We start from the raw sequence: 12193 nt of genomic DNA, 5'->3' as shown, positions 1-12193 counted from the left end.
ATAAGAGAAAATTCTCATTTTTATAAGATGCACACTGTATTTTCTAACAAGATAAAACTACAAAACAAAATACCAAACAAAAAATCCACTATTGCAGAGCCAAAACAAAGATCACATCAAGGAGGAAGGCCACATATCAAAATGACAACAGACAACTAAGGGCTTGAAAGAGAATTTTAAAAGGATTGCACAGATTGCAAAAACCTAGTCATGATTTAAAATTAGATAGCATTTCAACATTCCAGTTAGGGAAATATGGTAAAAATTCAAACAATTTTAACGTCAAACAATATTAAATATAGTAAAAACATCAGCTAGGCAGATGACTGAATTAGGAGCAGCGGGTGGAGAAATGGCTGTCTGCTAAACCCAACAGCTGGTGAAGCCACAATGAAGTTGTTGTGGCTAAATGTAGTATCAAAGCCTGGAACTTGGGGATAGGGGCTGAGGGCAGATGAAGTCTGGAGTCTGGGAGCAAGGAGCAGGGACAGTAGAGCAAGAAGGCTACTGCTACATCATTATCTTTCCCTTCCTTTCTCCACTGTCTATACACCATCCATAGGCTTGCTCAAAGGACTACCATGGCAGCCATCAACACTCAAATGGGCTATAACCTGTTCCTACCAATGTTACTATTCATTTATCACCCCTCACTCCAAGGACAAGCCCTTATCACCTAGAATCTGATGGTCCACAGTAATTAACTTATCCATATCTAGTAATATTTGCTTACCTGGCAGACAAGAGCTCTAGTTAGCTTACAACAACATGAACGTTAAAAAAAAAAAATCAGCAATATATTGCTAATTTTTTAGTAAATCATATTCTAGCAGCAAATTTGCTTAACTACCAATACAAGTTATCCAATGAGTAACTTTCTTGTCTTCTGAAAGAAACAGTATTAGGAAATACAAATGGAAGGTTTAAAAACAATTGTATTCTTCATGACTAAATATATTCAAATGACATGGGTCAGCTGTGCTGAAAAAAGACAAAAAAGCAACTCTTGCTGTAGTGGATATCTCAGTGCCACTGGCCTGACTCTGCTCTGCTCCGGCTGAGTGGCAGCAGGGCTTTCCCCTTTCCTGATCAGGCTGCCTGCCAAGCCCTGAGGGCTGAAATCCAACCTCCCTGAAGTGCTTAACACAGGAAGCTGACTCTAAGTGGGTATAATTTCCTGCCACCTCTTCACTCTCACCTTTGTTTTTGTTGGTTTTAACCTCCTTCTCTCATATCATCCCATACAAGTGAAGGAAGGGGGACACCCCCGTCTCTCACTAAGGCTACCACGCAAAACAAGCGCCAGCCATTAGGGGGCAAGGTCGAGCCATGCCAAACCACCCCCATAACTCACACATCATGCCACTGACACCGGCAAAGCCACAGGGCAAGTTTGTAACCAAGCCCAGGTGTGGCACCGCTAACATTTCAGGACTGCATTACACATTCATGGAATCTACACCCATCAGCATTAGTCATCTGCAACGTCCTGAATTCTTGACTAACCACTTCCACTTAATCACTAAGCAGAGGCACATTTAGGAACTAAGCCCCACTCCTCCAAGAAAATCCCCTGACAAGTCACAGGAGCTACTTACCTAAGTGCAAGTTTCACTTCCATGAACCGTGTCTGGGTCCCTAGTGTAAAAGGGACTAATTCAAAGGACTCATGGCTGGAGTTTGGAAATCGGTGTTCTCATGTCACTAATGAGCCCAGGGGGGCCTTGGGGTTGGCCTTGTCATTAATGCTCTTAAACCTCAGTTTCATCACTGATTCGAGAACAGGTGGGAAAAGCAAAAGGTCTTTTCACTTTACTTCATATGCTCCAATACAGATACTTTTGTTTGGACAAGTGTATGCTAACTTTTCCAGTAGGAAAAAAAAAAAAAAAATGGCTTGAAATAAATGCAACCCTTCTACCAACTCTTCCAGACACAATGACCTGAAAGTCTTGGGTTCATCTGAGATCCTAAAGTTCCTGAAATGCAGCCTTTACTCTAAGCTTTGGAAAGTAGCCAGGACCCCAAGTCCCAAACAGTACAGTCAGGGTCTGCATTGAGGGAGCATTGAAAACTGAGGCAGGAGAGAGAGCAAAGGGATTTCTCTCCTCGTAGGTGTAGAGCCCACTGAAAGAGCTCCTCATTGCTACGCAGCTTCTGGGTTTTCATCTGCAGTTGTCAGAGCAACCTAACATTTCCGGCTTTTTATTCTCACATGGTCACCTCAAGCTATCAAAAACGTGCCTCAGTGTCCTCAAATTATACATTCTCTGGAATGCGCTTCACACTACCCAAAATCCAGCAAGGAAGTCTCTCTTCCTTCGGCTCCCATAGCCCCACCGGGACCAGAGTTAGACAGTTCTCTTAAGCTACTTTAACCGCTGAGACCCGCTAGAAGTTCAGGTCAACTTTATATTTATGGAGTCACCTAGGAAAGGACTATGGGACACCACCAGAACACTGTCACCACACACAGCTTTTGGGATTTAAAAATGTTTATTTTGAAAAATGTTTATTTTGGTGGCACCTGGGTGGCTCAGTCAGTTAAGCCAACTTCAGCTCAGGTCATGATGTCACAGTTCCTGAGTTCAAGCCCTGAGTCAGGCTCTGCATGCTGACAGCATAGAGCCTGCTTTGAATCCTGTCTCCCTGTCTCTCTGCCCCTCCCCTGCTTGTGTACATGCATAAACATTCTCTCTCTCTCTCAAAAATAAACGAATACACATTTTTTTTTAATGTTTATTTTGCTCCTAGAATTAGGCAAAGAACTGGACTTCCAGCTGACCATGGGTAGGTGGAGACAGGGTGTCCTTGCAGAAATGCCCATACAGACTCCTTCAGATCTACAGCAGGCACCCTTCCCACTTCTAAGGAGCTCTGAGAATTGGGCAGTGATGTTTACTTTCATTTATCACAAGCAGATTACACCAACAGGGAGAGGAAGGTGCAAAGGGTAAAAAGAAACAGCAAACCATTACTTCTAGGCCACCTCTCCCACCAACCTTCTCTCTTCCGCCTCCTCTTTCTTCTCCACTGTCTCTCAAACATATCATTTAGCTATTCTTTCTTTCACTCAGCATACTTTCAGTAAGCAGTGATTATGCTTCAGGCACTAAGCGCGGTACTAGAGATACACAAATAAATGATGCAAGGCCCATGCCCTTGAGTAACTCATTCTTGGTTGGGGGCGGGGTGCGGGGGCATATTTCAACACAGAAAACAAAGTGACAGACTAACACAACTAGGAAAGTATAAAAAGGTTGATGAATTATATCCAATTTGATGGTCTTTCCTAGGCCAAATCATGATAAAGTATTTTATCTGGACCCTTCCTATTTGCTTCTTCAGAGAAAAACATTATATTCAATGCACCAATTTGTTCAATGTCCACAGCATGTAGAAACTTTGCAATCAACAGCAATATAATTTTTGCTCACCAGTAATCCCATCATATTTTACGTTCATCTTGTTCAAAAAGATAACTTATGAAAGTTTAGGACTCCTTAAAAGGTTGTTTTTAAGGGAAGAAATCAGTGTGGAGGGATAATGTGGCCAGAAAACATTAGATGAAGCCATGCATGAGGCTGGTGAACAAAAAGCTTAACACTAAGGTAAGTGTACTTGGTAAGGGCAGGACACAAATTTGGCTCTGAGCAATCCAGCAGCAAAGGAAAGAAAAAAAAAAAAAAAAGGAGAAACATGACCAGTTCCATGACTCATATTGTCCACGTGACAATTTTTCATGGAACTGAAACGTGAAATAACTTCTCCATTAGCCCTCCAATATTCTTGGTCACATACTTCTTTTGGAATAAAATGTCTGTAATACTCCCATTTCACTTTGTGCACCCTGCACACTTTGCCTATAACAGGTATCTTACGATAATAATGTATCTGTACTATTTGCTCACAAAGAAATAAAATTTGTATTTGGATTCCATACAGTGTTTGGGGACAAAGTATATGTGCCAGATATCAATGACAACACACTACAGCCATTGTTTTAAGACTTCACAAATAAGACACAAGGTATGCTGTGGTATTTTCCTGGACCGAAAATCTATAGCTATGGCTTTTGCTGATAGCACCAAACAACATGCATGCAAACCATCAAGCATATTTAGGTAATATAGGATGATAGATTCGATACAGTAAATTTCCTTGAATCTTTTGAAGACAAGTTGATTACAAAAAATAATAATGGTACCAACATTTAATATCTGGGCCCCTCAGAAGCAGCAGAAGCAGCAACACCATTTATGAAGCACAGTGTGGCAAATGTTAGCCCATATATGTACGTATTTTACATATATTGCCTCCAATCTTCAAAATAATTTCAAAATATTAGTTGTGGGACTCAATGTGGGGCTTGAACTCAGGACCCTGAAATTAAGAGTCTCATGCTCTTATTGACTGACAGCCAGGTGTCCCCCCTTTTTTTCCCCAATGTTTTTAAATTTATTTTTACTTTTGAGAGAGAGAGAGGAAGAGCAAGCATGCACATAGGAGAGGGACAGAGGAAGACAATCCCAAGCAGGCTCCACACTCAGCACAGAGCCCAATTCAGGGCTCGATCTCACAACCTGAGCTGAAATCAAGAATCAGATGCCTAACCGAATGAGCTGCCTCCTTTAAAATGTTAGCATTAACTACATTTTACAACTGAGGAAAAAATGAAGATTATGTAAACAAATACTTTACTTTTTAATTTTATGTTGTAAATTTTCAAATATACACACAAGTTGAGAGTTTAATAGACCCCAACATATCCCAACACCATGACTGAACAATCATCAAGAATTTCCCACATTTCCTTATTTTAATCCTTTTTTGTTTTCCTTTGCTGAAGTATTTTATATCCATATTCCAGTCATATTCCATTCTTACATCAGGACACATTTCTTTAAAAATAAAGATAGATTCTTTATACAACCACAATGCCAAAATCAAACCTAACCAAGTCAACAATTTCTGAGAATCATCCACTAATTTCTTTGGAGAAACTCTCCAATTTTCTTTAAAAAAGTCTTTTTATAGTTAGTTTGTTCTTATCAAGACCCAAAAAGATCCACACACACATTGTATTTCTCTTAAATTCTCCTCCCCTCTTTTTAGCCTATCTTTGATTGTTGCAAAAGCAAATATATTTTTATTTGAGATATAACTCATACACCATAAAATGCACACTCTTAAAGAGGTGTACAATTTTACTCTATTTGCAAGGCAATGCAACTATCACAATATAATTCCCACCACCAAGTAACTTGGTGTCATTTCCATCACACCCAAACAAAACAAAAACAGAAAACACAGAAACAATTGCACACCCATGAATAGCCACTCCCTTCTCCCTTCCAGTTCATGGCAATCAGTAGTCTATTTTCTCTATGGATTTTTCTATTCAGGACATTTCATACAAATGGAATTTTTTTTTTTTACATTTTATTTTTAAGTAATCTCTACACCCAACATGGGACTTGAACTCATAACCCTGAGATCAAGAGTTGCATGCTCTACTGACCAAGCCAGCCTGGCACCCCACCATATAAATGGAATTTTAAAAGCAAATACATTTTGAGAGGCCATGAGGTTAGGTGCCATAGATAGATATAGGTTAGGTACCAAATATAAATATCTGACATGGTCCATGTAGATAACAAGACAAACATTCCACCAATAAACATTGATATCTGACATTTACCATATGAATGCTTTAAGCTCATAGTTTTTACCTTTCTCCTCACAAATATAAACAGGAGAAATGATGTTTAGGTGTGTGACACACCAATGAGTTACCCATATGTGACTAAAAGCTTTCTGCTGCTACAATTTTCTAAATTACTGATGGTTAATCTAACATAGCAGTTCACCATAGTGATAATGTGGGCAGGCAAGGCTTGGTACCTAAGTTACAACCACCTGCCTTCCTTCCTCTCTCTCCCCACCGCCACCCCCCTCTCTCAGGAAAGCCTATCAAACTGCAAGCCAGAGAAACAGATACAACCTGTAGTTTTTATTTATTGCTCAGTAGCTCATTCATATACTTGAGCACTTTGTGAGGAAGGGAGCAAAGAGCAGTGGGTAAGCATACAACTCCCTGAATCTGCATGTTTTCCAGAATCAGACCACCTAAGCCATTTTACCATTAAACAGCTAGGTCACCTTCAGCAATGTTTTTTTTTTTTCTTTGTTTTCCCCATCTGTCAAATAGGGATATGAATGCATATGACTCCTTTGAAAATTAAATACAAAGCTCTTATGAAGAAAATCTACTGGGGCGCCTGAGTGGCTAAGTTGGTTATACATCCAACTTCGGCTCATGTCATCATCTCAAGGTTTGTGAGCTGGAGCCCCGCTTTGGGGGAGCACAAACCCCACTTCCAGCTCTACCCTAACAGAGTGGAGCCTGCATGGGATTCTCCCTCCCTCCCTCCCTCTCTCTCTCTCAAAAATAATGAAAATAAATAAGGAAAGGAAAAAGGAAAAAGAAAAAGAGGAAGAGAAAGAAAAAGGAAAAGGAAAAGAAAGGCACCTAGCTTTACCGTTGGTCATAAGAAATATGAAGGCAACGAGTCACAAAACAGATCCATGCATATCATAGAAACAGTCTATCGTATTTAGAGAGGAAATTGATTTTTCTTCTTTTATTGTTTCTTGATAAAAGCATCACTGTGTCTTACCTGATCACAAATCAGCTCCCACTTTTTCTCATTATCATACTGCCGCAGTAACCTGGCTTTGTCAGGGGGTAGGTTCATAGCATTCTGTGAAAAGAAAAGGAAAGAGATAGGTCACATTCCACAGCAGGCTGCTAATGGGTGGCTAACTCACAGGCAGACCAAAGAATACAATAGTGGGTCTTTCAGGACTTCTATACAATTCCTAGCATCTAATTAAACCAAAACACCTACAGAAGTCATTTAAACATCAAATCAGTTTAATGGACTAGAGAATCCCTGAAGTCCTACGCTAGATCTGAGGTGGTCTGCTTTCAACTATCAGACTTGCATTTCACCAAAAATAATACATTATGTCTTCATTTAATAGTATGCTCCCACTCTACTCAGTCATTGAGAACATATGACCCCAATTTCCTTTTAAAGCGCCGCAGCCCCACCCGACACACAACAGAAAACACCAAAAAAAAAAAAAACAAAAAAAGCAAAAACAAAAAAACCAACTCAATGACCAGAACCATTGACAGACAACACCAATGTTTACTTTCATAGATTATTTTAAGTAAAAGAGCATGTTAAGAAAGAAAGAAAGAAAGAAAGAAAGAAAGAAAGAAAGAAAGAAAGAACTGAAACCAGTGCAAGTGGCTTTTGTTACCTCTGGGAGATGACTGTACTCCTTCAGGACATGTGTTAACATTAGCAACCATGATTCTCGGGTTAGCTATATTGGTTATGAAGCTGGGTTTGCAGTGAGACACTGACCACGAGCTCAAGGAGATGTCTAGACATCGGAACTCATACAGACCTCCTTCTGTCAATACAGCACACCTCTTGCAGTATTGGTCATGGATTTGCGCCCACATTCACATGTTTTTAGTCCAATGTCCCAAATGACCAATTACAAACTTTTTCAAGATACTTGGCTTGGGTCTGAGGTGAGATCTTTGGCCACAGAACAGGGCAGAGTGAGAGAGCTCCAGAAGGAATTCATATCCGCTCCTTTGGCCTCCCTAAAGTTTCCATGCTCTAAATTGAGCTAAGTAGTCAATTAATGTTTTACGTCTTAACTGTCTATGTATCCCCTCATAACAATGCTCTAAATCATATGTATCCCTAAATTAACAATGCAGATCCTTGCCTGGGTCAGTATTTGAGTAGACACATCCAAAGGTCTTCAACTTTTAATGCTAGAGCCCCTAGCTCTCTGAAAAATATGGCCTATAGAGAAGCAATTCAATATGCCACAGTTACTGTCTCATATCATTCAGTGGAATACATTTAATAGAGGCAAGGATGGGTGAGTTACTCTGACTTAATGATAGAGAATTAACTTTTATAATTTTGAAGATATAAGTGAAGCATTTTCCTTTAAGCTCAATTTGGCATCCAGAGTGGGATGCCTAAGGAAACGGTAGATGTAGACCACCTACTAATTTGAGTCCAATCCAACAGAATACTATTTTCAATTGCCCCCAAAGCTGATAACATATACAGAAGAGTTTTGGACTTCAAAGTTTGCAATGGTATTGCCAAGGCTTCTCCACAGAAATATCTAAAATGGGGAAATGTTTTCCTATCACCTATCTCCATAGAATATCTCCTTGAACTAGAAAGAAAAATAACTACTTGTATTTATGCGTAATTACAGCTTTACTAGGTTAAAGAACCACCCTTGGGGACAAGACAAAGAAGAATTCCATGTCTACCTTTCTGAGGGGAACCAATGTTATTGACCATTAAATAACCAGTCCATCATTGCTTATTTGTACCCTAGAGATGGATTATTTCCTCCTAAACTGATTTTGACCCCCACATTAATACTCTTGGGTGTAATTATGCATTAAATAAAAACAGTAAGATTATGAGGTAAGTTAAATGAGTTTTTCTGACTCCTTATTAATCTCTTGAGATATAAAGGGGATAAGAAAAAGAAGGCCTGAACTCCTCCAAGGTGTCAGGCACTGTATGAAGCACTTCACATAAGCTCATACAAATCTTTGCAACAAGCTCATGAGATATAAATTTCCCCAATTTATGTATGGGAAAGTAGACCTCAGAGAACTTGGTTAACTTGCTTCTAGTTGTACAGCTTTACATGAGCACCAAAAAACCTAAATTGAGTCTGTCAGGCTCCCAAAAATAAATACTAAAAATGCACCTTTTCTTTTCAGCAAGGCAACACGGTAATAACTGACTTTCTGTTAGTACTCTACCAGACACTCAAGTAGAATCAATCTGCAAACACTGCTACGGGAGTTAGATGGAGTCCCTGTTATTGCCTTTCTATCTAAATCAACTTTTGTTTTAATGGAACAGTCTTTCATTCAACAAATGTTTCTGAAGCATCAGCCTTATGCAAGCTCTGTACTGCATGGTGCACTGGGGAACCAAACAGATAAGGTCCCCACCAAGCATCATAGCATGGTGGGGGAGATACAAATGAAACGAACTTATCTTCTTAAACTCTGTTAAGTCTTGACAGAGATTATCATAGGGCACTTTAGAATGGTCCATCTGGAAAGACCCCTCAGGAAAAAGTAACAATTAATTTAACAAAAAATGAGAAGGACTGAGCCAGGTCAAGAGTGGACAACAGCATACTGGGGAGAGGAAATGGGGAAAAGACACTAAGTCAGGAAGCAGCTTGGCACATCAAAAAGCCAAAAGACAGTCATTGTGAGTGGAGACAGAGTAAGAGAGGGAATGAGGGGAAGATAAAGCTGGAGAGCCAAGTTAAGGGTGTATCATGCCCAGCCACGTAGGCCAGGATAAATACCTTTCATTTTATCGACAGTACAACAGCAAGCCATTGAAGACTCATAAGCATAAGACGATATAATCAAGTTACGTTTCACAGTGACGATCCTATGTGTATGTGGAGAACTGATTAGAAACAGCCAAAGTGGAAGCAGAGGCCAACAGTTCAAAGGTATGATTGTGGCTTGGACAAGGCCAATGACTCAAATGAAGGAAGGTGGATAGATGTCAAAAATATTAACTGCAATTGTTTGATTAGATATAAAGGCTAAGGGAAGATGTCACAAATTAATATTATGCTTCTACCCTGAGTCACCAGATGAATGGTCTGTCCATTTAATGAAAGGAGCATACCATAAAAGGCAGCACAGGTCTAGAGGAAGTGGTGAAGAAGACGACTTCTAAGTGACCCCTTTTAGGTCTGAGATAGCTCTGACACATCCTGAAGAACAGTCAGGCAACAAGTAAACACATGATTCTGAAGGTCGAGAAAAAGGTCTACATCTTTCTGAATGAGAAGAGTCATGATAAGTGTTTTTGAGCTTGCTGACTAGTTATTATCTGGAAAAGATGCTCAGCGTCAACACATCAAAACCAGTACTGCACTTGGTAATCATTCGCCATGCATCTGAAATAACCTCTTCCACGGGTCAGTCCTCAGAACTGCTGAGGCATACAGTGCACATCTTAATAATTCTACAGGGACCAAGTAGCAGCAGCTCTATTCAAAAGCAGACACTCCACAGAGGCCTGGCTAGAGTCCAAGGATGTTGTGATTAGCTGGTAATAACTGCCCTTAAAACTTTTTTAGAACGATCTCATTACTTTTGCATTGCACAAGGCAGGACTCTATAGTTCAAGCTAAATGTTTGGACAACTCTACCTCATCCATACTTTGTGTTATCTGTGACATAGGACTCTCTTCTCCTTCCTTTCATCCATCTATCCATCCAGTATTTACTGGGCTTTGACCATGGGCCAGAATATTTGCACTCTAGGAATAGAAGAGATTTTAATCATGAAGTTGCTGCACTCAAGTACATGCCAAGCATCCACTGAAGACATACGATATTTGAGTTGAAAAGTTTAGTGGCTGTTAATTATTTCTCAATCACACAAGTTCCTAGCTAAAATAAATTAGAGCATCCAAGAACATTTTTCTGTACGGACATGTCGCTTTCCTTCCTTTCAACCATGCAAACTTTTAAGAATCAGCTCAAATACCATGTATCATCAGAACCTTCCCCCAATAATTCCAAGACGACATACCCTCTTGGGCTCCAACGGCCTGGTACACATGTCTCCATTACAGCAATTCGCACACTATAATCTGTTTGCCCACCTCAATTCCCCACTGGACTAAGTGCTTCAAGGACAATTTCTCCCATTAATCCCCAGTGTCTAGCACAAAATATAGCAAATAGTAAGCACTAGGCAGGTTGCTAAATAAATGAAATGCAACCTAACTCAGTAATACCGTTCAGTCTGAAAATATCTTCACTGACAGAGGATTTATGCTTCAGCTATTAAAGTCTATACACTAAAGAGTGCTTCTGTTCATTATAAAACCTCAATGATAATGTCTATTACTCATTAGTAATTCTCCTACAAACAAGAATTCATGGGGAAAAAAATCTTCAAGGTCAACTCTGGTGACAATTCCCTAAAAAGAAAAATCATGTTGTAGGCATTCTTCTGCCACACATAATAAATCATGGGACCGGAACTTCATTGTTTTGTTTTTATTGCCAGTAAATTCAGATCAACATCTACTGTAACAATTTATCTACTGCAAGTTGTAGTTACATTTATCGTCTATATTCTGGTTTTCTGCTTAACTCTGCTATTTTATATTATTTTTAAGTGGGCTTTACATCTTAAAACCTTTTGAGAAATCAAAGGAAAATAACGATGGAGACATTAATTATGGTTAAAAAGAGTCTATGACAGTCTATACATCTGAAGTCATACTTACAGACAGAATGAAGGTACCCAAATTATTCTGAACCTAATAAACCCATGTCCTAGGAATATAACTTTCTGACATCAGCTCTTATCTTAGGTTCATGGGAACACTGAAAAACTTGCACAACATCCTTCTTTTTCCCTGATATCCTTGAGGCTCATGTTGAGAAACCCACAGTGATATGCAGACACACAGTAGTGAAAGTGAGCCCTAGCAAATACATCTTATGTAACCGTAATACACCTTTGTTCTCATAATCTCTAAATTAAAACTTCCAAGTATTAAGTCACCAGATTCAAAAACAGAAGCTCTTTTATTCCATAGCCACCTGCATGGAGAAAAACAAAGGAACATGGACTTCACAAGCCGTGTCTCCTATGGAAGCAAGGAAAAGCATGTCACAGGAGAAACAGCTCAGGCGTTCTTAAGCAATAAAAGGTACAGAAGTTTCAGGGGAACTGAAAAGAAGAAACAATTATTTTTTTTTTAATTTTCAGTAAAAACATACATACACCTAATATAAAATTTGCCCTTCCAACCACATTCCAACCACAGTTCAGAGGTATGAACTATATTTAGTGATCTCTAGAACTCTTTCATCTTACAAAACTGAAGCTCTATATGCAAATAACTCCTCATTTCCCCCTCCCCAGAACCATTACCTTTTCCTACAAAAAAAAACAGGCAGGAATTGGGATGGATTGCCATAAATGACTGGGCAGCACAGGCTGGACTGGGATCGAAGGAGACAGTATGGGGCAGGGATTTATTAGTTGGGCTCTGGAGTTGTACT

The 12193-nt window shown here is 39.5% G+C and overlaps 1 protein-coding gene across 10 annotated transcripts in view; it reads right to left on the bottom strand.

Moving 5' to 3' along the window:
* Positions 1-12193, bottom strand: part of FMNL2 (formin like 2) — a 316728-nt gene that overhangs the window by 123905 nt on the left and 180630 nt on the right. For all 10 annotated transcript variants that reach the window (XM_040475088.1, XM_040475093.1, XM_040475085.1 and 7 more), the window contains exon 2: positions 6681-6764. In XM_040475088.1, coding sequence (XP_040331022.1) covers positions 6681-6764 — 84 coding nt within the window. The remainder of the gene's footprint in view (positions 1-6680; positions 6765-12193) is intronic.

This window comes from Herpailurus yagouaroundi, unplaced genomic scaffold, assembly GCF_014898765.1.
Source record: "Herpailurus yagouaroundi ecotype Mexico unplaced genomic scaffold, PumYag 140, whole genome shotgun sequence".
Classification (NCBI taxonomy): domain Eukaryota; kingdom Metazoa; phylum Chordata; class Mammalia; order Carnivora; family Felidae; genus Herpailurus; species Herpailurus yagouaroundi.
Note: the sequence above shows the minus strand (reverse complement) of the source record. Positions and strands in the feature narration are given on the sequence as shown.